The sequence below is a fragment of the Rhopilema esculentum genome, chromosome 16 (genome assembly GCF_057945365.1).
Source record: "Rhopilema esculentum isolate cy_ngs chromosome 16, ASM5794536v1, whole genome shotgun sequence".
NCBI lineage: Eukaryota > Metazoa > Cnidaria > Scyphozoa > Rhizostomeae > Rhizostomatidae > Rhopilema > Rhopilema esculentum.
Window position 1 is genome coordinate 7,714,458 of NC_142830.1, and position 25,906 is coordinate 7,740,363.

The 25,906-nt window shown below is 34.6% G+C and overlaps 2 protein-coding genes across 3 annotated transcripts in view; both read left to right on the top strand.

Moving 5' to 3' along the window:
- The first annotated feature begins 1,058 nt into the window (after positions 1 to 1,058).
- On the top strand, positions 1,059 to 18,478 carry LOC135682032 (natural resistance-associated macrophage protein 2). Of its 2 annotated transcripts, none has more exons than XM_065196733.2 (23): positions 1,059 to 1,198; positions 4,562 to 4,746; positions 6,050 to 6,172; positions 7,049 to 7,096; positions 7,369 to 7,500; positions 7,773 to 7,819; positions 8,186 to 8,256; positions 8,814 to 8,881; positions 9,078 to 9,164; positions 9,305 to 9,370; positions 9,573 to 9,642; positions 10,064 to 10,122; positions 10,728 to 10,757; positions 11,149 to 11,202; positions 11,705 to 11,743; positions 12,065 to 12,154; positions 12,635 to 12,664; positions 12,813 to 12,962; positions 13,553 to 13,626; positions 15,496 to 15,571; positions 16,082 to 16,159; positions 16,680 to 16,721; positions 17,155 to 18,478. In XM_065196733.2, the coding sequence occupies exons 1-23, from the start codon at positions 1,123 to 1,125 to the stop codon at positions 17,212 to 17,214; spliced, it is 1,755 nt and encodes a 584-aa protein (XP_065052805.1). In that variant the 5' UTR covers positions 1,059 to 1,122; the 3' UTR covers positions 17,215 to 18,478. The 2 variants fall into 2 exon arrangements, with proteins under 2 accessions (XP_065052805.1, XP_065052807.2); XM_065196735.2 differs by lacking the exon at positions 1,059 to 1,198 and adding an exon at positions 4,058 to 4,216.
- A 3,517-nt stretch (positions 18,479 to 21,995) lies between these two features.
- The window catches only part of LOC135682016 (uncharacterized), a 34,593-nt gene continuing 30,682 nt past the window's right edge, over positions 21,996 to 25,906 (top strand). Inside the window, exons 1-4 of the mRNA XM_089113245.1 lie at positions 21,996 to 23,244; positions 24,103 to 24,220; positions 24,843 to 25,019; positions 25,768 to 25,874. Coding sequence (XP_088969371.1) covers positions 23,078 to 23,244; positions 24,103 to 24,220; positions 24,843 to 25,019; positions 25,768 to 25,874 — 569 coding nt within the window. The 5' untranslated portion in view covers positions 21,996 to 23,077. The remainder of the gene's footprint in view (positions 23,245 to 24,102; positions 24,221 to 24,842; positions 25,020 to 25,767; positions 25,875 to 25,906) is intronic.

The following is a 25,906-nucleotide window of genomic DNA, read 5'->3' on the forward strand; positions in this document are numbered from 1 at the left end:
CTGGAGACGTGCTGTAAGCAACCAAGAGAAATTAGGAATTTCCTGTTGCCTTGAAATTTATTTCACATTTGATTCCCTTTTTGGAGAACACTGGGTACCAATTTAGTCGGGCAAAATAGATGGCCGAGAAAAGCGATTGGCAGCAACCAGACAAATTGGTCATTTTCTATTGCTAAACAGAGATATTGCTTTAAAAATAAACATCATCCCTTACTCTAGAAGTGAGAAAAGAGAAACGGAAAGTGAGGCAGTTTCAACAGCGGATACCTTCTTGACAATTGATATAAATAAGGACTGTGCTCAAAATCACCAATCACAGAAGATAAGGACTGAGTCTTTATTAATCGACCTGTATTGAAAATTAATCAAAAAATAATATTTGATTAGGAATTTTGAATTTTGATCGAATGTTTTGCTATGATACTTGAAGCGTATCTAGCCCAAGATGAAGACTATTTTTAAATTCATTATGAATTCTCAACATTCTTATTTATCTTCATTGCGACATTGTGACATTATGAGATTATAACTTCATTAGGACATTCATCATTTGTTTAGGTCATCGACAAACATTCATCATTTGCTTTGATGTGAAGCTACAAAAACAACATAACCCAAACAGAAATGTTTACCTTCAAATCATACAGCTTGTCTAAATCTTTTTAGCGATTCTTTCGATATTCTCTCGATGTTTCTTTTGAAATATTAAATCTATAGCTCATCACTGGCGTATTATATTTTTGTGTGAAAATATTAGGTCGATGTGACGCCGCTTGTTTGTCCGCTTGCGGCACAGTTGGCAAATTTTTAGGCCTATGGGTAATGACTCAACACTTGGGTTCGTCCACAGCTTATAAAGGCATCATTAAAATACATTTGATTGCCAGTTCATCGCAAAAGCTTAACTTTCCTTGTATTTTCAGTATGTTGAGAGATCTTCAAATGGTCACAAAGGAATCTTAGCTAAGTGCAATTTTAGTATGCATGGCATGGGACCTGTTTGATTTGGTCACAAACACGTCAGGATAGCAACTGCTAATTGATAGAAATAATTGAGTGATACAATGCTAATGGTTGTCGTAACCAGATAAATTGTTCTCTATTATTATATAGCTGAGAGGAATGCTTGCTGAGCTGTATCTACAGAGGAACGACAAAGTTTGGTCGATCTTGGAGCAGCAAAGCTTTATTTTGCAAGGTATAAGCAAATATCGTTGTTCAATAGACATTAGTTATTGTTGAGTTTATGTTTTTTAACGCAACCATTTCATGAATTGGCTGCATCAAAGGCTATGTCATATTTTTATACTCAGCCTTGGGTAAATCTCGATTATTAGCACATTCCACCCTTCTTGTCAAGAGTTTAAGTATCGCTATATAGGCTCTAGTGCTGTTGTAACTAAACCTTCATTACAAGCTTAAAGAAGTTAGCTTTGTGCTTAGCAAAAGTTCAAGTTTTTGTCAACTTGACGAATTTGCCCTCTAGCATTTTGAAACAATTTGCTTGCATGTGTAGGCCAGCCAAGATTTCATGTTACTTCAAAGACATTTTATGCAACAAATTTGGAAAGACTTTTTTAAAATCTTTCTCATTAAAAAAGCACGACAGATGTTTCCATGAAATTTTTACACGACATTTTTGGAGCAACCCCGTAGCTGTAGATGTCGGCTAGGGTGGACAAACTCGAGCAAGAACCATACCAGAGGGGGCAGGCTTTCAAACAAGATAACAGATATATAACAAACGTATATATTTGGACTAAATTAAGCTCACGGACTTATAGTTATGCCAAATTTTTAAAATATCATCCGGAAAAACTATAGCTAAATTGTTGTCAAAAGTGTCCCCCCCCCCCTGCAGCCTGCAGCTACGTGGCTGTTTTGGAGATTCGAAGCTTTTTATGTACGCCAAATAATTAAAAAACATCGACCACAAAATTTCTATAGGCCATGAGATGTAGCCATGGGACTTCTTGAAAATCAAGAACTGAGTTAAGAGAGGGGCTTACAAATTGCTTTCTGCTAAAGTAACGCTAATGGATTTCGTGAAATTGCATCAATTGTCAGCTGCTTAATAAGTGCAGCTTTCTTGGTGTGTAAAAGGTTTTTCCGTACCAGGAGAGTTAAAACTTTACCAAGGGTTGGCAGACCGAAGAAGGTCATTTCTGAGGAATCTGCGAAGTAATAGGTTTGAATCCTTACCAGAAATTACGTTGTCATGTAAAAAGAAGCTAAATCTTGGAACGCTAGCAAAAAACATAGCTATTAAAATCATACAAAATACAAATTTTCCAGCTTTATAAGAAGAAAATGCTCTCTCATAACAAAAATTAATCACCGCCGAAGAGTGCAATGGACACAGTTTTGAAAGTAGCTTGAGTAAATGCAACAATCTAATAAAATTGTAGCATTTTTGTTGATTTTGTTGTCTTCATTTGAAACTTGAAAATTTATTTTGTATTTTTTTAAAAAAATTTCTTTGTTATTTCTTTCTTTGTAAAAAAACTTTTAATTCCATTTTGGGGATGCGTAGGTTCTTTGGAAATAAACTGCCCAAATCTGAAAAAGTTTCTGTTGCAAAACGGATGGTATTGTATACTTCCGAGTATGGAGATTCAGAATCCAAGATGGGATAAAGTATCATGTGATTGATGACGTCATCGAAAACGGTAAAAGCAGTCATAAATCCGCTATATATTCAAAATAAATTGCACAATTTAGCAATTCTGGGTTTTATGTGAATGCACATTTCAAGAGCTGTCAATTGATGTACCATATAATTGGGTTTAGGGCGTTTGGTTATTTTGTGACGTCATCAGTGGATTTTCCCAAGTTCTGCCACAACCTTCGCGCTGATAGCAAAGTGAGTTGGAATTCACTGCAAATGCGCTAAAACTATGTTAATCTAGATATGTTTGATACTTCTTGACGTGTCAGCCGTAGCTTTCGTAATTCCTGTCGGCAGTTCATCGAGGAGTTCTGCCACATCTTTCCTGGAACTATCTGGAAGCATAAGACGACGCAACACGCGTCACAGAAATGGCTGTTACGTTTCTGGTATTTTTCTAAGCCATATGTCAATGTACTTGGGCTTTTGCTGATTTTGCTGATGTATGTACTAAAATGAAAGCTTCATCAGATGCCAGTTTCTACGTTCCTTCACTGGCAACTAGTCAATTGTACCATTTCTTTCTCTTTGGCGTATGGGTCTAGTAGAAAACCTGTATTTTTTAACCTTTTGCAATCACTTCAGTAGTCTCAACGGAAGAGGTTGAAAAGGAACGTCAGTATAGTCCAAATTGGACATAACGAGAACCTCAGCAGCTTGTCTCTATGATTCTAACGGAACGAGTTTTCTCTGATTTTTGCTATTATGGATATGGTATGGATCCATTTAACCAAGTGTTCTTGTTGAAGACCCATTCCCCCAGTCTGTAGAAATGGATTGTAGTCTTGAAGACTGTGATGTTTTGAAAGGTGTTTTGTACTCAAAACCATAAACTTTGTCGCATTTTGGTTTAGAGCGAGATTTGTATACGAAGACCAATAAATTTACTTTTAAAGGTGTTCATTCATGTCCCGGTCGAAGATGGATATATAGTTTGGCCTTCCATGAGAAGGTATAGCTAAAATGCATGCTGGATTTAATCTTGGAGGTCAGTAACATGGAAGTTGAAGATGAAAGTGCCTTGAGTTGATCCCTGTGGCATTCCACAACTTGTTAATTTCAGTATTGATTCTCTATCATTGACTGGAACAAATTGGTAACAATTGTCCAAGTAGCTTAAAAGCATATTTTATGAAAATTCTTCTTCTTTTAAACACTTCTTCCCACAACTTTCAAAACTTAAATGAGATTAATTAAAATTCAAACTGCAGTTTATTCGGTAATTTTCATTTTCAAAACTCGGTATTACGGTAATATCAAAATATTATTGCGAAATTACGGTAATAGGGAAATTTTCTTGCGGAAACACGGTATTTGATACCCCCCAAAGACCCCCCTTCCCCAGTACCTTCGCTTTTATTTTTCCAAGATTTTTTTAAGTACCGATTCGTTCAAGGCGTTATTGTGGAGGAGCATAGGCATTTCGTCAGGAAAATGGTGGCGTATGGAAAAAATGTTGCGAATGGCGCTAATCATTTGCAATGATTTCATGGACTCGTTTGAAGATAATGTTTACACGTTCTGATGCTGATCAAGATGGATCTGGATGTAACTTTTTTGCACAGCCATTTTATTAGTTTTTACAGATTTTATTATATTAATAGGGTTTGTTCTTGGACTTGGGCCATTTCGACCCAACTCAAGCCGGACCCCTATTGCCATGTTCACACCTCGTATTGAAGATAAAATTACGTAATACAAAGATAGGAAATGCGTTATATGCGTCAACAGGAATTGCAGTCACGCGTTATCAAATACCAAAGTACAGAGCCTTTCTTCTTCCGGTCACACAAGTGCTGGTAAAATTGATGGCAATTGCTTCAATAGGTTGTTCAATTTTGACCTTTAGTGACATTACATAACGTAATTTGAGTCATTTGTCTCTTTATTTAGACAATCCAGTGGAAGGTGACATCGCTATGACAGACATTATGGAAAACGAAGCAGCCTCGATAAATAGAGCATTTGAAAATAAAGAAAAGCCGAGCGAAATGACTCAACTCGATAATTCTCGAAATGCTGACCAGACCTACTTCGTCGAAAAGATTCATATCCCGAAGGCGGAAGGAGATAACAATGTAAGTATCTAAGAAAGCTTAGCTATACAATTTCAAACTTCTTACTATGTTTGAACGTGTGATTTTTATTTCCTTGTTGAGTATATATTGGCCCTATCTTAAATTTGACCATTTGATGGTCAGGTTCCCACTGAGAACTCCCAGTGTGACTGGGTTGTTTTGTTTGGAACCTGAATGGATTTTACTTCAGGTCTTGTTATAAATTTCCAAGTCAACAAATTTTATCTGCCGAGGCTCTGTGTGTTCAAGGACTGAAAAGTTGTGAAAATATTATTTTAGGGCAGAGTATTACTCAGTAATAGTTGACAGTAACTATTACTCAACCTACAGGTTGAATCTAATGGAGTCAGACATTTCTTTAATAATCTATTTCTAAAAAGAACACCTCACCCAGGTGGACTCTCATACCCAAGAAATGGTAGAAAACCATTTGTTTTTTCTAAGTTCATGGTAAGAATTAGGGTGGGCAGTGAATTTAGGTTGCTGAAATGCCTCTAATAAATACCTTAATAATTTCATATAAATCCTTATTTGCTTTCATAAAGTTTCCCATTATTTCATGTCATAAGCAGTATCTACTGGCTTTACAATAATTGTTGTACAACTAGTGGTGGCACCAAGGATGGTATGGAAGCCCCCCACCTTTTGTCAAAATATGGTCAACATATTTCTTCTATAAACAGATTACAAAGCGCTAGGTAGGGGTAGTTCACATTTCCAAAGAAAAATTAATCTTGTACAAAGCACTAAAAGGAGGCAAAAGAGGCGTCTTCTCACTGGTCACCCCCATAACCCTCCCATTCTGCAGTAGCTGGCACCACCACTGTGTACAACCCTCAGGAAAAGTAATAGCAACAGAATGATAATATCACATTGTTCCATTTAATTGATTTTTTTTTTAAAAACAATCATGCTGTCCAAGTATGAACTTTTTCACTTAAAAGTCTCAAAACCTTGAAATGTTTGCTTATACCCCCCAATAAACATCCCCCCAATAAACATCCCCCCAATAAGTATCCACCATACTGGTTTTTTTAGACTGTGCAATACATAACCTTTGTTCTGCATTTGATATTTTATTGATAAAAGCCTCATAGACAGTACAGATTGATTGCTGAAATGAGAAAAATGTTTTTCTTTTTGAAATTATTTGCTGAAGTTCCTGTAGATTTATCATGTATACAAACAAAACAGGCATAACTCTATTTTTGACTTGGTGTATCCTTACCTCAGGAAATGTTCAAATTTTGTGCAATTTACAATTTTGGAATTAATTAAACTGAAATTTTATTTTCTTTTTCAGTATAAATTCAGTTTTAAGAAACTATGGGCATTTACAGGTCCAGGGTTTTTGATGAGCATTGCATATTTGGACCCAGGCAATATTGAATCAGATCTTCAACAGGGTGCTGTGGCAGAGTACAAGGTATTGAATTTATTGGGTATATAATGTGCATCAAAAGTACATATAGTTTACTAAGTGAGTTTAGAAAGAAATGTTTTCTTTAGCTTCCACACATAACCTTTTTGATAACTTGAACTTAATTCACCCAGCTTGCTGAATTTCAACATAACAGTATTGTAGATTTTTTGAAGTATCTGTGTTTTAATGCCCTTTTGCAACTACCTTGCTTTGTAATGTCCTTTAGATGATGTTACATAATCTGGTCAGCTGTTGGTCTGCTTTAGAATTAAACAATATGTTTGGTTCTTGAAAAGCTAACTTTTCAAACTGCTGTTTGGAATGAAATTTTGCTTATGACAAGCCTGACACCTTCAAGGTAGCTGAAATACCATGGTTGAAGAGACAATCTTTTTCATACTTGTTCAAATCTGGCAATAGAGCAAACAAAAAAATTGATTTTGTTTGTCAGACAATATAGAAAACTGTACTCTTTAAAGTGTCACGCAATAGTACCTTTTGAATATTGTTTGGCCTTGTTATTTTGTACTGGTAATCATGCTTGCTCTTGTTTAGACCCTCTCTTTATCTTCTTGGTGGGCTAATGAAAGTCGTTGCAAAAGACTCTTTCAGTGACAAGAGCCAAAACACAACAGGAAAATTTACAGCAAAAGTAAATGTAGGACCACAACAAAGTTATACATGCATAACCACAAGGCTGATAAAAACATTTCAAAAAAATGGATGGCTATGGACTGCAACAAATTTCTAGTTTTAGGTAAATTAAATGTTATCAATGACAAGACTCTAGAGGCATTGAACAAATACCCACAATGGCATACACAGTTGTGGTTATACAAGAATGGGGGCATTAAAATATAGAATATTCTTACCTTGTAGTTGATATGGATCCTTTTTCTGGCCACGGTTATGGGGCTGCTTATGCAGGTTGGTACAATTGAGTCTAGAATGTGTTTTTTCTATTTATTATAAGATAGTTTTCACATGATATGCTTATTATGCTTTTCTTGATTTGGAATGTGTCAATTTAACAACCAAAGCTCTTTTTATGGCTCAACATTTGAGAAACTTATGGTTGTTATTTCCATTTTCTGTTAGATATCACTGTAGTCAATGTAAGAAGATTTTGATCTCCAAGTTCATGCAAACTATGTAAAATTTTCTTGTCACATTTGAAACTCTCTTCATTGCTTATAAAGACTTTAGCTGCAAGGCTTGGAACTGTCAGTGGTATGCATTTGGCAGAGGTTTGCCATGAAAAGTATCCCAGAATTCCAAGGATCATTTTATGGTTAATGGTAGAAATTGCTATCATTGGAAGTGATATGCAGGTACTTATCCTAAATTATACAATCATTGTATCAGTAAAGAAACTTTGCTGCTTGAATGTGTAGTCTGTTGGCTATCTTGTAAGATAAAATGCAGTCTTTAGATTTCAAGCCATTGTTGAGTTTGATGATATGAAAAAGTACACTCCAATTAATATGCTTGAATCTAACATCGATTTTTTTCGTAACAGCAAAATTACTCGTAAAAATGATTCTAGAATGCAAATTCACAATGTAACTTGTATTAGTATTATCTATTTGTTCTTTTGTCACAGGAAGTAATTGGTACTGCTATTGCCATCTTTCTTTTGTCTGATGGAAGGTAAGCATTAGGATTTATGCAAATGTACTGTCTATATGCTTTCGTCGGAAAAATGTGTGATCACATGTGCACCCCCTGGCGCACGCCTACAGCTTTTGAAGAGTGCAAAATGCCGAAGCAGAGACAAAAAATTTGTCAAAAAACTTTTGGACATTAGGAACTTTCTTTTTTATGAGGTCACTTCAAACAAAAGTCAAGGCTGAGATGAAGGTTTTCTTTTTTGTGCATTTTGCCAAAATGTACCTAAAAAGGACCACAAATTTAGCAAGATGCTCAATTTATTGAAAGTTAACATTCACAACCTAGCACTGTGTATTTATGTCTAGTGTGCATATGAATGTGCATATGTACCTATTAATTTTTCAGGGTTCCTCTGTATGCAGGAGTTCTTATAACCATCACAGACACATTTGTGTTCCTGTTTCTTGACAAATATGGTAAACTGATTTTTGAAATTTGAATTTTTCAATTAACTTTCTCTCAGTTTCATCAATTGCAACCTTTTCAATCTGTATTTGACAATGCTGACATATAAACTATTATGATCATGACTGGAAATTCTCAAATCTTTTATCTTTGTTTTACAAAGACTGAATATTTGGCATCTGCATATAATATGTGGAGTTATTGTAGCACCAAAAGCACTTCTAATTAAACTGATGGCATTTAAAAGTTTCAGATGCATTTGACTTTGTGAAATCATTTTGGATAGTTCAGGTTCTATCATAGTTCGATCTGAGGAATTTATATTCACTTGTTGTTTTCCCTCTTGATTTTGAGTCATTTTTGTTAAATCGTTTAAAATAGCATTTTTTGAGTGCTGAATACTGCATTTATACAAACGTTTGTGTTTACACAAGACCTCTTAAAGATAAAAACGACAAATCCCCAAATATTTTTAGACTAGAAACTACCTTTACATTGTATTTTTCAATAGGATTGATTGATCTTCAGTCCAAGATGGAACATATTTTTGTAATGAGTTGTTTTTCAGGACTGAGAAAACTTGAAGCATTCTTTGGTTTTCTTATAACTGTCATGGCAGTGTCATTTGGTTATGAGGCAAGTTTTTGTCTTAAATGCTTTTTATAACTCTGCAATTTTTATGTATAAGAAATTTTGATCAACATCTCAGGTACATGGAAATATTTTTAACTGCTAGATGAAAAATACACTTGTCAATTTTGCCAAATTTTGTTTGTTTTAAAGATAAGTCATCTTCCCATTAATAATTTTTTCATTTCTCTGTACTTTGTAGTATGTTGTTGCTAAACCATCCCAGACTGAAGTTTTGAAAGGTTTTATTCCTGGATGTGGGAATTGCAGCCAGAAAGTTATCACTCAGGTATGTGGTATATTTTCATTGCCTGATTTGAAGTTCAACTTTTTATTGCATATATACAGCCTGGAATGTATCATTAAAGAATTTTCATTTTTTATAGTAGATTGTGATATTTTCTTTTAAGGTGCTTTATTTTTTTAAAGGCTGTTGGTGTTATTGGTGCTGTCATCATGCCCCATAATTTCTACTTGCATTCTGCCCTTGTAAAGGTATGTCAGGTTGTTGCCAATACTTTCAGAAGAAATTGAATATTTTAAACCAATTTGATTTATTTCCCCTGGATTGTTGTGCTTTGTTTTTTATGTTTAATTTTCTGGAAACATTCTCTTTCTATGTATTCCTCCAATTTAACTACCCTAGTAACCAATGTCATTTGTTTTCCTTAACTTTGGGCTTTGTTTTCCTTCACAGTCAAGAGATATTAATAGAAAAAATAAGAAGGATGTCAAAGAAGCAAATATGTACTACTTTATTGAATCAGGTATTGCAAATATTTGGTTGTGTTATTGTTGTGTTATTTAAAGTACAAGTAAGAAATGATAGTTTTTCTTCCTAACTTAGCTGGTTATTTGAAATTTATTTTGGTGCTGTCTTCTTCCAGTAGTCTTTGAGTTCTTTTATTGGTAGTATGAGCATGGTAAAATGCATCACTGGAACTAAATGCATTTCAGCATCTTTTTATTCCAAAAGTTGTTACAAAGTTTATACCAAAAGTTAATTTGTTAAAGAGCTTGGAATAGTTAAATGAATCGTTTTTTATGTTAGATTTACTCATCTAAATTAATCATAAGCAATGCTTTTTTTGCCGCGATGATCCGTTCACCTTAAGTTACTTCAACCTTATGCACATTGATCACAACATATCTTCTTGTTGCTGATTCTGATACCATTTTCGTTTACAGCAATTGCCTTGTTGGTATCATTTGTAATCAACTTGTTTGTGGTTGCTGTGTTTGCTCGTGTAAGTATTATTCTTTGTATTTTTAAAAACCATTCATTCTCAGTCAATTATTGTGTGTTTCATGTCATATAGGGAGATTAATATTGTTGATATAATCACAAAAGATCATCAGTGATTGCCAGAGAAGATAATCAATGATCAGCTGATTAACTATTATGATCATAAATACCTCATCTATGACCTCTGGAATAAGCCTTTTGTGATCACCCATAGTGATAAGCTTTGAAATCATAAAGTTCAAGCTGATTCAACTTCAATAATATTTGATGATCCAAACGTTTTATATATTGCATTGCGACAGATTTAAATTCTTTTAGTTTTTTGTTCAAAATTATTGATTTTGACTTCTTCAATTTTATAAGATACTTTTAGCTTTTGATTATTTAAATGCTGACTCTTTTTTGCTGGACAGTCAAGCTCAAAGCCGAAGACTTGTCACCTTAGATGTATATGCTTTAGTCTGTCCTTTTAGCTGAATTTCCATAGCAAATTTTCAACCACTTGTATTACTTCCATAGGACAACTTGTATTATATATTGCCCAAATTTATTAGAGTCTTAAGTCGTTAGAAGATATCATAAAATAATTTTCTCGGTTTTACATAGGCTTTCTACCAAAAAACATATGGAGATATTGTGAGTATTAATTGAATCTTCAGACATGTAATTTTAATTTTTTTGAATATTTATTACTATATTTTTAATTATATTTTTTATATAGACTTTTTTTTAAGATATGTATACTCAACATTCATAAAGAAATATTCCGCCATATTATATTGTAACACATACGTATTAACTTGTAAATTTGTTCGTTAATTTTCCCACCTAATTTGCAACTTCTCTTTCAAATGAAAATAAAGGTATGACGAGCAACGTTAAAGGGAGTGCAGGGCCATGCAAAAAATGCGAATATCTGAAAAGCTCATTCTAAGCTTCCATTCCATGTAGTGGTGCAGCAGATATTTCCTAACATGTTACTCACATAAATAAATGCGCTAACTTATTTCTATGCTTTTCTTTCCAGTACGGTGACTGCTTGAGAAATAAGAACCCACATGCTCATCTCTTCAATGTTTCTGTAAGTTTTTAGTAAATGATTAGTTTTACCGAGATTTTCGATAAAGAAAATGTTTCCGCTCTTCCATGCTTTTTTCAAATTGTTCAGTCTTTAAGGCTTTTTTTACGATGTATTGTTATATATATTATTATATATATTTTAATGGATATAAAAGCGTCTCTGCTTGGAAACTTGAATTGCAAAATTAAGAGTAAATTTTGCTATGGTCTACAGCCTCGTATGGTTTGCATGTTTGTTTCTGTAATAATGTGAATAAAAATCGGCCTTTCAAATTTTCTACCCAGGAGATCGAAGAATGCTTTTTTGCTTGTAGTTTGGCATTAAAGTTAAAAGAGTGCAGAGCATTTATATTTTATTTGGTTTTTCAATTCATCCTCTTGTTGTCATTGTAGGTTTGTTTTTACCCGGAAAGTATTAAGTGAAATAAACTAGATTTTGCTTCTGTTTCCTAGCATCAAGAAGTTCTTATTTCTAGTCTACTCATGTTTATTCTCATTTTTAGAATCCAAACAAGACTCTTGATGGAAATCTGTACTACGGAGTAAGTTTTGTTGTAACAGTTCTGGTTATTAAAAATACGCATTTTTCAAACATATTGAATAACTTAACTTTGCTGGCCTAGCTTTATTTATGTTTCCGGAAATTGATTTGCCTATTTTTATGCAGTGTATTATGTTGCTGTCGTGTTACTATTTGAATATTTCTACATTTGTTACAGCAGCTTTAGCGTAGAAGCAATTTTTCATTTGGAGTTAGGTCACGACAAAACAACTTTTAGCTCAAAATCTGCCACTGTAGATGATCCTTAAGCTTTCGTCAATCAAATTTAAATTTAGTTAAATATACTGGAATTTGTTTTCAGGGTGTCTTTCTCGGTTGCTACTACTCCAATGTGGCAATGTACATCTGGGCTATTGGACTTCTTGCAGCTGGCCAGAGCTCAACAATGACGGTAGGTTGGATCTATTTCTCGATCGTTTTAGGGCAAAGTTAAGGGTTATGTGTTGTTAATAGACAGTAGAATTATAATTAGAAATGGATTGAAATTTTAGAGTTTTATGCAAATAGTGAATTGTTGAATTTTCTAGGTTTACCAGTAATTTTGAAAACCCGACATAAATTGCAATCAGTGAATTTTCCTGTTTGTTCCATCAAGCTTTTTGTAATATTTTCGGACAAGCCCCATTTTACTCATTGTTTTTCAAACATGTAAAAAGTTCAGTGAACTTGTATTTGTGTTTTCTTGGAACCTGGTGTTTGAAAAAGGTGTCGTTGATGCTTCTTAGCAAGATACGCAAGTTATTTATTTGACGAGTGTTAATTGACCTTTTGATGTTGTCAATCACACATATAACGTCATATCGTGTTATGTCTGTCTTGGAAAACTCAAAATATTTACGTTATTTAGCAAAGGTTTTTCTTATTTTCACAGGGTACTTACTCCGGACAGTTTGCAATGGAGGTAAATAGACACACTCCTCTTACATGCTTTTCTGCATCATTCATTTGATTACGAAATTTGAAAAAATCGAATAAGAGTATTCATTTATGATAGTTGCATGGTTTTGGATAAACTAAAGCCTTGATGTTTATGTTTAATGATGTTTTAGGGGTTTCTAAAGCTTTCATGGGCTCGATGGAAGAGAGTCCTGTTTACTCGGTCCATTGCCATTGGGCCTACCTTACTGGTTGCGACTTTCAAAGGGGTGGAAGACCTGACAGGCATGAACGATTTCTTGAATATTCTACAAAGTTTGCAGGTATGATGCCCTTGTTTATTTTCTTTCGGTCAAGAGATTCTTAGGCTTTATAGAATGTTTTTCAGTACCTTAAATACCTACCTTAGTCTCTTAATTTGATAAGTATTGTGTAGACCTAGCAAAGAGGTACCGATTTTGAAATAAAGTGCTTATAAATTTCGGGTTCTGAACACCATTCAAGATATTATGATAGCAGTAAAACTTATTTTCCTAAGATATTTAATATTGTGTATCTTGCAGTAGGATTAGATACACCAATTGACGTGAACAATAATTTTTTTGAAATCTACACAAGATCTTGATTTTATTCCGCATGTACAAGGAGTTGCAGTTACATGTTTGACAGCAGGCTTAGCGATGTTTCGCGATTATGTCATTAAAAAGTTTCATTTTAAGGACTGATTTTAGGTTGAAATTGTTGTGGTTGAATTACTGTCATATATTTTCACCACCGCCATGTCAGACCGTCGTTTGTCGTCCGGTCTTCAAAATTTATTTTGCCATCCATACTATAACAGGCTTGATCTTTGCCCCGTTAATTTATATAGATAAGATTCATTGTTTGCTTTATCCTTCTACCGCTTTTCCAGCTACCATTTGCAGTTTTACCACTTCTGACTTTCACTAATGACAGCGGTATAATGAGAGATTTCAAGAATAAAACGTGAGTTTCAGCCCGTTATTTTATGTTACAGAGCTGTGTCTTTTCAATTTAAATGTTTTTCACTACCCTCAAGATATATTTTCGTGTCACTAGCGTCTCGAATCTACGATGTATTTAATTCGGCGGCATTAGTTGGATTATTGTTGTATAAAGGGTCAAAGCTGCAAAAAGTAGCGGAACCTTGGAACTAGATTCACAGAAAGTTTTTTGGCTTGGCAAAAATTTTTCAGCAAAACTTGATAAAAATCAGCTGTTTTTGCAATAACAAAAAATTTTTCTTGACTGTTTCACAACAGATTGAAAGTTGATACAAATGTATTTTTATTGTGCTCTGGTTATAGAATACATTAAATAAAGAAGTTTTTCAGTTTTCAAACCTTTTTAGAAAGTATTCCTCAGTTGCATAACTTGGAAGCAACCTTCAGTTACATTTTTCTGGACCTTTTAAACAGATAAAGCTGCAGACTTAAAGTAGGCAATTTATGTGCTTTAAAAAATGCTCTTTTGGTTGCTTGATATCAGCCTATGCATTTGGATCTTTAAAGATCAAAACATATGAAAATCACATGTATCATAAGTTTTTCCTGCTAGCAATACAATACTTGATTGAGTTCTTGGAAGACTTGACAAAGTTTTTGATTGGTATTGAATTACATCCTCGTGTTCTTTCAAATCATATTAATCTTTTGAATATTGCTATGTCACCATTTATTAATGTTGTCATGTGTACCCATCATATGAAATGAAAGATTAAAAATGCTGGCTGATAAGTATAGATAAGTACCGGCTACAGTCAAACCAAATTTTGCTCCAAATTTTTTGACTGTAATCAAAGTGTAACTATAACCGGAGTTAAATTAAATAGTTTTGCATACTTGAGTCTAAGCTTTATTTCACTGTTACAGGTAGTGTGACTTTCAGCAGAGTGACTATATGAGGAGGCGATTTTAACTAGATTCATCTTCACTAAAGTTGACATCTATTACCTTCCGTCCCAGCCACCAGTTAATTGTGGAGAGCACCGTCTTTGTTGAAGTTTTCTTCAAGTAAATAAACATATCGCAATTTGGTTTACAAATCACTTTTACTTTTTTCGCATAGTCAATCTTTGCCAAAGATAAAAAAGATGCAATAATCAACCAAATTGTTATATTTTATTGGAAACTTTCTCTAGACCCAATAAAAAAGAAGACCTTGTGAGGAATTTGTGCGTACTATTGGCAGAGCTATTGTACGCAATACTTTCATCTGGCAGAAAAATGTTTCTCCTGTTTCCCAAGTTCCCAGAAAGGAGAATATTTTTTTGCAGCTCGGTAAAGGATGGCAAAAAGGGCGCCGTTCAGAAGCTTGAGCATAAATGCGTTTTTAGATAAGAAAGGCTTTGACTTTGATTATATATTAATGCTTATCAGAAGGCATAATCGGATGTTTCCTGTGCTAAATAAAAATGTATAGAAAAAGAATTTATTGGAGTTCAACAATCTTGTGCAGTATTTGACTTTGCTTAGCGAAAAGAGGATTTCAATTAGCAGGTGTGTGAAAATAAGCAGAAGAATTTAAAAGTGGATTATTCACATCGCAGATGAAGAAAAACTCTGACCATGCATTATCTGTGTATCAAAATCAGGGAACAAATCCTATTCCTTGAAGTATAAGTTTGATAAACTGATTTGCATAAGTGGAACGTAAAGATTGTAAGTATTCTGCTAGTAAGTAAACCCTGAAGGGTCTTTACCAGATCAAATGGAGCTGATCCCATTTGGCTTTTTGTATGAACAAGGCTTAATACATCTATTCATCCACTAGCAATCCTTTAAAAACAAACGAGGATAAGCATATTTTGATATTTTGATGTTGTTTCTTTCACAGAGTAACAATCGTTGTAACCTGGCTGTTGGCTGGAGCTGTCATTTCGATTAATCTTTATCTGGTCGTGGACAGCATGGTATACATACCCTGTTTTAAATTTGGCTTCTTTGATCTATTTTTTTAGAAATCCTGCGATTAAACTCCGACTTACTCTTTCACTCTTGATGTTTCTACTCTGATCTTGTAAACGCTAGAGTAATGCTTGTCCGGCAAACTGCAGATAGTATCACTAAAGTTGAGGCCGCTAAATTTTGGAAAAATTTTTCATGACAAAGTATTGTTTTTTGTATATGTAAATGCTGAGCTTATTGAAAAAATGCGTCATATGAGGCCTAGATGAGCTCAAGTATGTTTAATAGACGGGCAAACTTCAATTATCATTCCACCGCAGGAGATGTCTGTCAAGGTAGTAGAATTAATCTGGTGATTACACTGATAAATGTTTGTTTATGAACAGGAATTTAACTGAGCTTTGTCTAAGGATAAGTATATATTTTAATGAATTTGTTATTTAATCACTGCAATCCATTTAGGCTTAACGAAAATCGTTTTTGACTTAATTTTTTATCTTATTTTCCTAATAAAGTCTGGTTTCACAAATAAACTATTGTTGATTGGAATCGTACCACTGATGGTGATATGGATTATCTTCTACTTAATACTGGTATGATTTACCGATATTCCTGTGTATAATATATTTTCATGGTAACGATTTTTCATATCATCATTCTTCTCAAATGCATGTATACGTTGTCTTTTTTCATTAAAACTCTGTTTTCAAGAATCTTGCTTCGATCTACACATGTTTTCTACATGATGTTCCATGAGATTTTCCGTTTATCCTTTAAATGTGAATTCTACTTGTACTTCCCTCTTGAGAACGATTTATTTTGCATGAATGGAAATTCAGTTCATTGCCAGATAGAAATAGTTAATGCAAATAGTTTCAGATGTTACAGATGTTAGATATTGTTTTCCCCCTTTGTTAATGCTGATTTTCGACTAACGAAAAATATTGACTTTTATATAATGTGAACCTGGCTTATCGCCAGTTATGTTTTCTGTCATATCTATTGGTTCTAACTGACTAAACTATTGAAATTATACTTCTTAACAGTTCTGTGATCAATTTGTTCCTCGGAATATCTGCAAAGTTATAAAATGTTTCATTCTTTGTGCCGTAGGCCTACTATGCTGCTGGATTTCAATTTCTTGAAAGATTTAAGGTATGCTTAACTTTATATATTTTTGTTTTCTGTAGTGTTATCTTGAACTTTTATGGGCTAACCTTCCCAGAATCAAGCATCTTCAACTTTAGGGATTCCAGCTAGTCTTTTCAGCTTAAACTTAGATAATATTCTCATCTTGTTTTCTGACAATACAGTGTTTGTGCTTCCTGTGTTTTTATCAGTTTCGCCCCATTTGTGTCACATTCTTAAGAGTCATTTTTCCTGACACAAGCCAACAGATCGAAAGTAAACATAGGTTGCTCTTGATATGTCTAAAGCATGTCTGCAGAATGTTATGAAAACATCTTTCTACTTTCTGTAAGTAGTGTTTAAAGGCAGTATTTGACAATGGATTAGCATAACGTTACGAAGGTACACCAAAGTAGCAGCATTTGCCCGCATAAAAATAAGTGAAAGCCATTGTTTTTAGTGGTTGCAGAGAAAAAGCTATGAAGTGCACTTTGATGAAGACGAGAAGACTCCCGATTGAATTGACAACTTTGCTGTTGATAGCGGATAATGTACGACAGACAGGTTTGGTAGTAACGCATTTTACATGTAGACTGTACTGCATCGAAAAGCGTTAGCAAATCGTAGTCTTTGTGCAAAAATCAGATGTCGTTCTTTACTTCATACCACATTCACTTGTGGTATGTCAAAAAAATGTAAAATTTTATTGAATAACCATGTTTTCTCTTATTTTTGCTTAAAAGTCAAATTAGTCCTAACTTTCCATGATAATTACTAATTATTTCTAGACTTCAAAATAGTTTTATTAGGAGTTCGGGCTAGCGCTTAGATATTTTATGAGTCTGTGAGTGCATGGTATATGAGTGCAATAATTGGTTTCTAGTCTAATCTAACAAAAGGCTTTATGTGAAAATGTTTGAAAAATTAAGCAAACGAATCTTATTATGCGCTTCCGCTAGATAAGACTGCAAATTTCACTAGGTTTGATTAGAAAAAGATTTTTTCAATGTTTAGATCAATTTGCATGAAGCTCCTTATGTAAATGAAATCTGAATCATGAGTAATAGTCTTAGATTGTATCTAGAAGAGAATTACTATATAGTAGAAACCCACATAAAAAAACCTAGGTTTTTTTCTTGCAGCCTGAATAGGTTCTTAATAAACAGGCTGCTTTTCTAAGTTCCAGTCTAAAAGGTTCTTAACAAAGTTCTTATATACATACAGGCCTTGCACACATAAGCTATGTTTTCCACCGCAAGAATTCAAACAGACACACCTAAACCAGCTTTGGTTTTTCATGTTAAGTTTCAAGCAATCAAACGATATTGTCTTGTTAGATCGTCCAAATAGAATGCAACCTACCAAAATCAGATTTAACTCTAAGCTGGTTTAATTTGCGGGTGTGAATAGGGTGTAAAAATACCACTCTAAAAGCCCTTTATTCTTATATACATAAGAACCTTTCCAAATTGCAGCCTCTTGGGGGTTCTCAATTATGGGGTTTAAAAAATTAAATTTCAGCTTCAAGGTTCTTATAAAAACAGGTTCTTCTATGCGGGTTTCTACTGTAGATTGTATCTGTCAGAAATTTAATTTAATTTTTTATGATTATCAGTTGAGAAATATTTTGTTTTTTTAATTATTTTCTTGTTTGCCTAAGATTTTGCCTTAGTGACGTAAACTCCAGCGATTTATTTATTATTTCTATGTAAGAGGTCATACGATCCTTATGTCCCTGAAGTTCGTGGAAAGCCAGGCTGTGAAGAAACTGTCTTTGGTTAGCATGATGATTGTCATTTTACTGCCTTGTTGCTTCTACCGTCTTTGCCATTGCCACTGGGTGTCTATTTGCTACTTAAGGATAAGTGGTGAGCGCCAACCCACAACCTTCCACACTGAGAAAAATGCTCTTACCACTTGCACACTCCGCCTTACCCATTAGCCAAATTCAATAAACGGTGAAAGTGTTAACTAACCGTTTGACTTCACGTAAAAGGTACCACATGAGTACAACTTTTCCGTGGTACCACCTTGCATGTTTTTGTGCCATCGAGAGAGTTGCGTTTGCAGATGATTTGTGTCACCATATTTTTATCTCTAAAAAACTCTAAAAACCATATCTCAAAATGTCTGTCCTTATGTTGAATCTATTGATGTAAGCTAGACCTGACAGGTACCCAATGCAATTTTACTTATCTGCGGCTCTAGCATGTTTCTGCTACTGGAAGTATTTTAACGTTGAAAAACTGTTAAAAAGCAATTAAGCAATTGAATAATACTGAGTTGCGATCTTACAGTCCAAAGTCAAGTTGGACCGCTGCTAGACCATCTTCACGCGCTAGACCAGCCCTCACTGTGTACCTTTCTTAACCATACCCAGCATCGTGGTACACAGCACTTGTTCCTCCTCATCTGTTTTTCAGTTTGGCATCTCCGTACAGCAAATGATTTGTGGTATAGCTGTTTCCAGAATTCCATGTAGTACAGAATCCGCAAGGGCAGAGCAGGCCAGGGGGTACGACTTTTCGTAAACGGAGGTCATATAACATACCTACATGGGATGCTGTGACCTTCAGCTGTCGCGACTATTGCGTGCTGTTTGAACTGTTCGTCTATTTTGAACTGGATCTCAAACAAATGTTTTTGAACATACGATTTCGGCGTACCACCTTGAAAATTGATATTAATGTCTGCATTGGCTGTCTTTTTTTAATCCGGTACGATCTATTGTAACTTCTTAAGGCCCTGAACGCACTGATTTCTGAAATTAAAATCTCATTATCTTTGTCAAAATGGAAAATCGAGAAAACTTTTTCAAGCTTCGCAAAGAGAATCCGATTTCCGCTTGGAAATTCAAGCGCTCTGCAGTTGGTGTGTAAAATAGTTGTTTGCTGTTTGGTTAATGTGAAGTGGTTTAAAGCAGGTTTAAAGCTTATTGTTTGACCCACATGAGAACCGAGGCCCGCCAAATTCGATTAGGCTCTAGAACCGTGTGACCCACCGTTCACCGCGAAACACCGAAAGGAACCGACATGAGTGTTAAACGAGGTACCCAATATCAAAAAGTACTTTTTACAAATCAAACTACCTACCCTTATCACTAATTGACCAGCTTTTCAGTAAAGCAGAACATACAGCGCATCGACTGTTAGGTCCATTGGACGTGTAGCACGACAATTAACGTCTTTGATCACATCGAACGTTGGGAATTTTCTATAGTTACAATTCTTGTCTGTTTTTCAACCTAAATTTACATCCAATAACTTATTTTGGACATAGTTATTTGTAATCTTATGTAGGCCTACACTCTACGATGGGTCCCACGCGGACAAGCAACATTGACCTCTATTTGAAACGGCAGAAGCTCGATCCATTTTTTTATAGTTCGTCTCGCTCTGGGGCAGGACGACGGAACCTTTGAGAGACTAGTGAATTTGGTTCAGTGGCAATTTGGGTGGCCGCTCTGGAAAATCAGCATTTGTTTACTAACAAGCTTAATCCCTTTTCTCAATGAACAATAGAGATTAAGTGTGTCAGAAGTTTTTACTGAAATCTTGTTCGGTGCGTCTAGGGCCTTAGGGTTGTTGCCAAAAGATTCCTTTGGACGCAAGTGTGTTGTTATGGAACTTTTGAATTTAGGCATTTTCTTCTGATCAAAGATTGTGTGTTTAATTTAAACTGTCGAGATACAGATCTTTTTATGTATACCATAGCCAAACTATGATTAAACCTTTATTTTATACAATCGTTTATCTCCTCGTCGCTCTCAAGCTTTTAAGGGTTCTCCCCCCCCCCACCCATTCTCTTAGAGACTTCCTCTAGATTCATTCTCCAGCCTCTAAGCAATATTTGATTAAATTAATATTTTGATTTTATGAATGCTATTCAGTTGAATAAGCAGCTTTCTTTGAACTGCGCAGACGGAAATGCTTAGCGTGTTTGTAAATATTTGTTTCAATCGCCTTAAAAATCGGATTTCAGGTGGTAAATTATAAAAGTAACAGTGTTCCGGTATGGTATAAGTTTTATCAAAGACTTTTCCCGCGTTTACAGAAGATAAATCATTTCCTTTTTCATTTTAGCATGTCGGTGTTTTCTATTAAAACTGTTATACAAGTTTATCAAAGAAAAATTGATTTCTGTATATCTTATTTTCCTAAGACTTGACACAGATACAATGCAACCACCTGCAGCATTAGGTATCATTTTTACATAGATGACTTGGTAGCACTATCCTTCATCAAGTGGGACCTTTATGGTTAGCAACTTATGCTGCAAGGCTTAAGATTACAACTGTTATTCAAAGCTTTTGATTTTACGGTTATATCTGCACTTGATACTTCTTTGACAACTTGAGCGCTGCTTGGAACGTCGTCTGTTGGAACGTAGAACCAAGTATTGGTGAACTTTCGAAGATCAATCAGTTGCCTGAATATTCACCGCAATTTTGCTCAATCAGGGATCTACAATGGGCTATGAAAAGAAGCAATTTGACATACTATGTGTGTGCTGTGGGTTTCTAGGCATGCTTTTAAACTCGCTTCAAATTAACTTGCTTCGAAAGGAGAAGAAGAAGACAGGGTTTATGTTGACAATTTTCAGTCTCAGTATAGCTGACTTCCTGCAGTCGCTAATTTTCATATACATTGGAGGTTATTTTTTGCTGGTCCATGGAAACGTGCTGTCAAAATCTACCGTCTTAACAAATTCAATAGTAAGGTCGATTTTGTTCTATATGACATCATCATTGCTTCATGTAGTACTCATTTCGGTGGAGCGCTTCCTCGCTGTCTACTTTCCTTTGAGGTTTCAGCGTTTGTTTACGACCAGAATCTGTAAGATCTTACTGCTTTTCATCTGGCTTCTCTCAATTGTCGTCCCTTCATTAATTCATAGCTTAAATCCAATTGTCTGGGTTTGCTGCGCTGCTTTGTTTTTCACTTACCTTTCCATTTGCGTAAAAATGTTTTTGCATCAGAGGAAACCAGTTACGAGAACAGCATCCATTCAAAAAGGGATATCAAATCGGGAAACACGACTGCGCAAAATTGTCGTGTATTCATGCTCAGTAACAATATCATTTATTATTTTTAACTTGCCAAAAACTTTTACACCTTTTGACAGTTCAGAAAAAAGTCTCGTTTCCACCTCACTGCTATTAGGGAATGTTTTATTTAACCCAATTTTGTATTTCTTACATAATGGTTGCGTATGTGGGTCAAATCCTTCCAATAGCAATGTCAGTGCTCGAAGTACTGATTTAAATGGTCGAACAGCGAGAAAGTCGGCTGAGCTTGCAAACTAGAGTCCTGCACCAGCTTGGAAATGACGAAGAAGCTTTTTTTTGCAAGAGCGTAAAAAATTTTTTAACGTGCCTTGTATAATCTTATCTGTATGTAACCAAAATCAATTCTCCTTTAAGTTTTTTATTAAAACGTATGTAAGCAAGTTTGCTTATTTCTTTATGAGGAAGCTTCGATTTAATTTTCTGTGCAAATCAATGCCAAGATAGTTTGCACTGCATCGATAAATCAAATTTCCAGTTCATCACAGATTGCGTTTTGTATTTATAATTTGTGTTCTTTTCACATTATTTAAGCCTAATATGTAGCCTATTCAACTGCTTTTAAGGAAATGAACTACAAATAGCACCGTAAACAAAATTCTATAGTCTTTAATGACAAACACTGTCAATTGGCAAGCCTGTCCCTTATCGATGCCTTAAGAACATTTTGAACTTAGCTAACTTATGGCTTTAGGCAATTTTCAATGGCAAAGGAAGCTTTCAAAGTTTTGCGGACGATGGACTTCAAAGTCTTGTTGAACTCATTTGCCTCATATTCCATACATTCTTGAAAAATTTACCTCGTTCGCACTTCGTTTTTGTCGTTCTGGCCCCGCTTTTCATATTTCCGTCGTTATTAATCGTAAAAGGGCATTTTGAAGAAGACATCTGTACAATTCGTCAACAGAATAAGACCTAAATACAAAAACTTCTTTTTTTAAGGCCATATTTAACTTGGTTTTTAATAAAACAGAAATGCTGTATCGATTTATGGATTTTTCTTTTGATTATATTGTGGTTTTCAGATTTTCTTAGCAAAATGCTAGTTCATATTTATTTAAAGTTTCGCTTTATGTTGATTAGAAAATGCTGATTAAAAATCATTTGGTTTTTTGGACTGAAAATCTCTTTTCTTTAAATATTAAATTTTTGAGCAAAGTAGAAAAGAGGCTGACGTACTAACTAATCGACCAGCATATGACGTCAAATCAATGAATACCGCTTTCGAACGCGTGGCTTAGAATCTTCGCGTTAGAAGAAATCGATTGGATGCATAAAGAATCTTGGAGAGTTCTCTTTACATGCTTAGTTACAGAAAATGCTGGCAAAACTTGCACGTGGCTCATCTTTTAATGATATTGAACTACCCGACATGACAGAGTTGCCAAAGTTGCATCGTGCGGCATACTCAAAGGACGTCGAGAGGGTTGGTGAGATACTTAGCAAAAGAAGAGTAGACATAGATAAGAGAGATAGCAGAGGAAGGTACGTCCTCATTTCCGACAGGAAATTTTACCGCCAACTTTCTAACAAAATTTTTTTTAGAAACCAATATTGTATATTGTTATTAATAGTCTGCAACCAACGTTACACTTCAGTTCAGTTCAGTTTCATTATTTAAAATTCCACACATACAATGCAATCCAATAAATTACAATACAATTAATATAATTAAAGAATAAAAAAAGAGCAATTAGATAGAAAATAAATTAAACATATTGAATTGTAAGTGTGAAATTTCTTAAGGAGGAACTCTCTAAGTAGGTAGACTAACGAGAAGAGAGCCCCCCTATCGGATCTATAGTTCTAAAATATGGAGCTCATTCGAAGTTAATACTGGGTCAAATCAAATGCACAATGATTAGAAATTTTGTGAACAAAAAGAGATTAATTGATGACCAGTATTATAAATTTTCTAGAAAATGCGTCATCAGTTTTGATTTAAAAGTAAGTTTAGAGTTAGCCGTTCTACTGTGGCACGAAACAAAACTTTCAAGCTTCAGGATCAACTGTTTCTTGAAATCAACTGAGGAAAAGGTTTCAAGCGAAAACAAAAACTGGATGGTGTTTTACGTTTCAAGATGATCAACGATATTTCACAGTTGCAAGCCACAGCAAGACGTATTACGATACAATAAGATATATTTGAAGCAAGCAAGATGAGATACGCTTTTCTGTAAAGGGTTAGGAAATCTGACATTGTTGTTTGAAATATTTAAATACCGTTTGTTTAAAGCCAATGACAAAATTTCCCAACTAGAAACAAGTTTGTTAAAATCACAACAGTATCGGGCTGCATTATTGTAAGGTATTTTTTTCTTTTTATCAAATCTTTATTTTCAGAACTGCTTTTCATTATGGATGCCTTGCTGGGTCAACTGAAGTTATTGAGCTCCTTCACAGCCATTGCCCAGATCTTCATTTACGCAAAGACAGTCAAGGCCGTTGTCCTGCATATTTGGTAGGTGTCTCGTTTAGATGAAAATATCCCTTGGATTATATTGACGTGGGAGTGCCTGAGATGGAAGGCACTCCCACAATCACACAACTGGGAAACAAGAAACTTATAAAGAAACCCTTTTTAGAAAACGCGGCATTTCACAAAAAGCCTCTTACAGGAAACTTTATTGCTCTTAACTGACCATTTCATATGTCTTCTAAAGGTTATCGGAGTTCAGCTATTTAATCGACTCTTTCAGCTTTGCTTCTTAAGCAGTTTGTTTTTTAACTGTAAATTAATAGACCAAAAGATTATTTCACCAAAAAACTAATTTTTTGTTGAAGATATTGTTTTACTTCTTGCATTTTGTCAAGGTCTATGAATAATATATATGTAGCTTCCGATGCCACGATTTGTTCCTTGAAAAGCTATGAACATGACTTTTTGACGACATATGATTTGTCCTTGTATTCTTTTAAAATATAATTTTTGGTTGTCATACAACAATGAATTTTATCCCTTTTTCTAAGTCTCAGTCTCTTAAGTAGTTTTCCCATCACGCTGAATGGTTTAGCGCATTACCTGCTTGTTGAACTCATTCCGCAATTATTCTTTCTTTGACTAACTTTTGTTCTGTTTTTAGGCCATCAAGCATGGTCATTTGGACTGTATCAAGCTACTTTTTGTTTATGGGGAAAATTTTGATGAAAAAGATGATAGTGGAATTTGCCCTTTGCATTTTTCCATAACCGAGCATCAGACGGAAATAGCTAAGTTCCTGATCAAAAACGGAAACGCTGATTTAAATGCCAAAGATCCGGTACGTTTAGAATGTTTTATTCATCTATCTTCTATTTTATTTATATTATATATTTATATGAATATATATAGCATAGAGTCGGAAAAAATAAAACTACATGTTTTATCTCTACAAGCCTGTTTCGTGAATGACTCATTCTTCAGGAGATGTTGATACACTGAAATATTCCTCGTATAAATACATAGGTCGGTACAGAAGGTGTTACATAATGTGTAAGTCTATACAGAAGGTGAAATAGAGGGTAATAATGTTTGTTTCTATGGTGGCAAGAAGATACGAGTTCGTTGTGTTGGTTGAGTGTCGATAATTCTGGGTGGCAGATGATGAGGGTCTTTTCTTTGAAGCAAAGGTTGCATCTTCAGCTTGAATTGTTGTAAGATGACTTTGTTGTGAGAATGCGCCAGGAAATGGAGTGGTCGATGTTGTTGTTTTTAGAGTCCAGATGTACTTGCTGAGTTCTGTGGAGTTTTTGTGTTTTTTTGTGACGGATAATTTTGTGTTATGTGTTAAAATTTCTGTTAAGATTGTTAATAAGAAATAAGTTTTTCGAACTAAACCGATATATCAATTTTTGTTTGTGAAGGTCATCTAAAGTCTATGCCTAGAGTCCAAAAGAGTGTCCATACAATAATACTCAACCTGTATTTCCCAGGAGTCGTTTCTTCTAGCCTGTATGATTTGCAATTACCAACTCCATACCATTTTTACATCTGTATTACATAAAGTCTTTTAAAATTTTTCTTTGCAGCATCTTCTTACAGCATTGCACCATGCTTGCGCAAATGGACTTTTGAGCACCGCAAAGCTTTTAGTAGAATCTGGTGTCAAAATCAATGCAAAGGATTGCTATGGCAGGTAAATCAACATATATGATTTTAATTTCACCT

Excerpts from the sequence above, each read along its gene's own strand:
- LOC135682032 (XM_065196733.2), top strand. The coding sequence starts at position 1,123 with ATGCTTGCTGAGCTGTATCTACAGAGGAACGACAAAGTTTGGTCGATC. Across the intron at positions 12,963-13,552 it reads ATATTCTACAAAGTTTGCAG|CTACCATTTGCAGTTTTACC; the intron begins GTATGATGCCCT and ends CCGCTTTTCCAG. Across the intron at positions 13,627-15,495 it reads AGAGATTTCAAGAATAAAAC|AGTAACAATCGTTGTAACCT; the intron begins GTGAGTTTCAGC and ends TTTCTTTCACAG.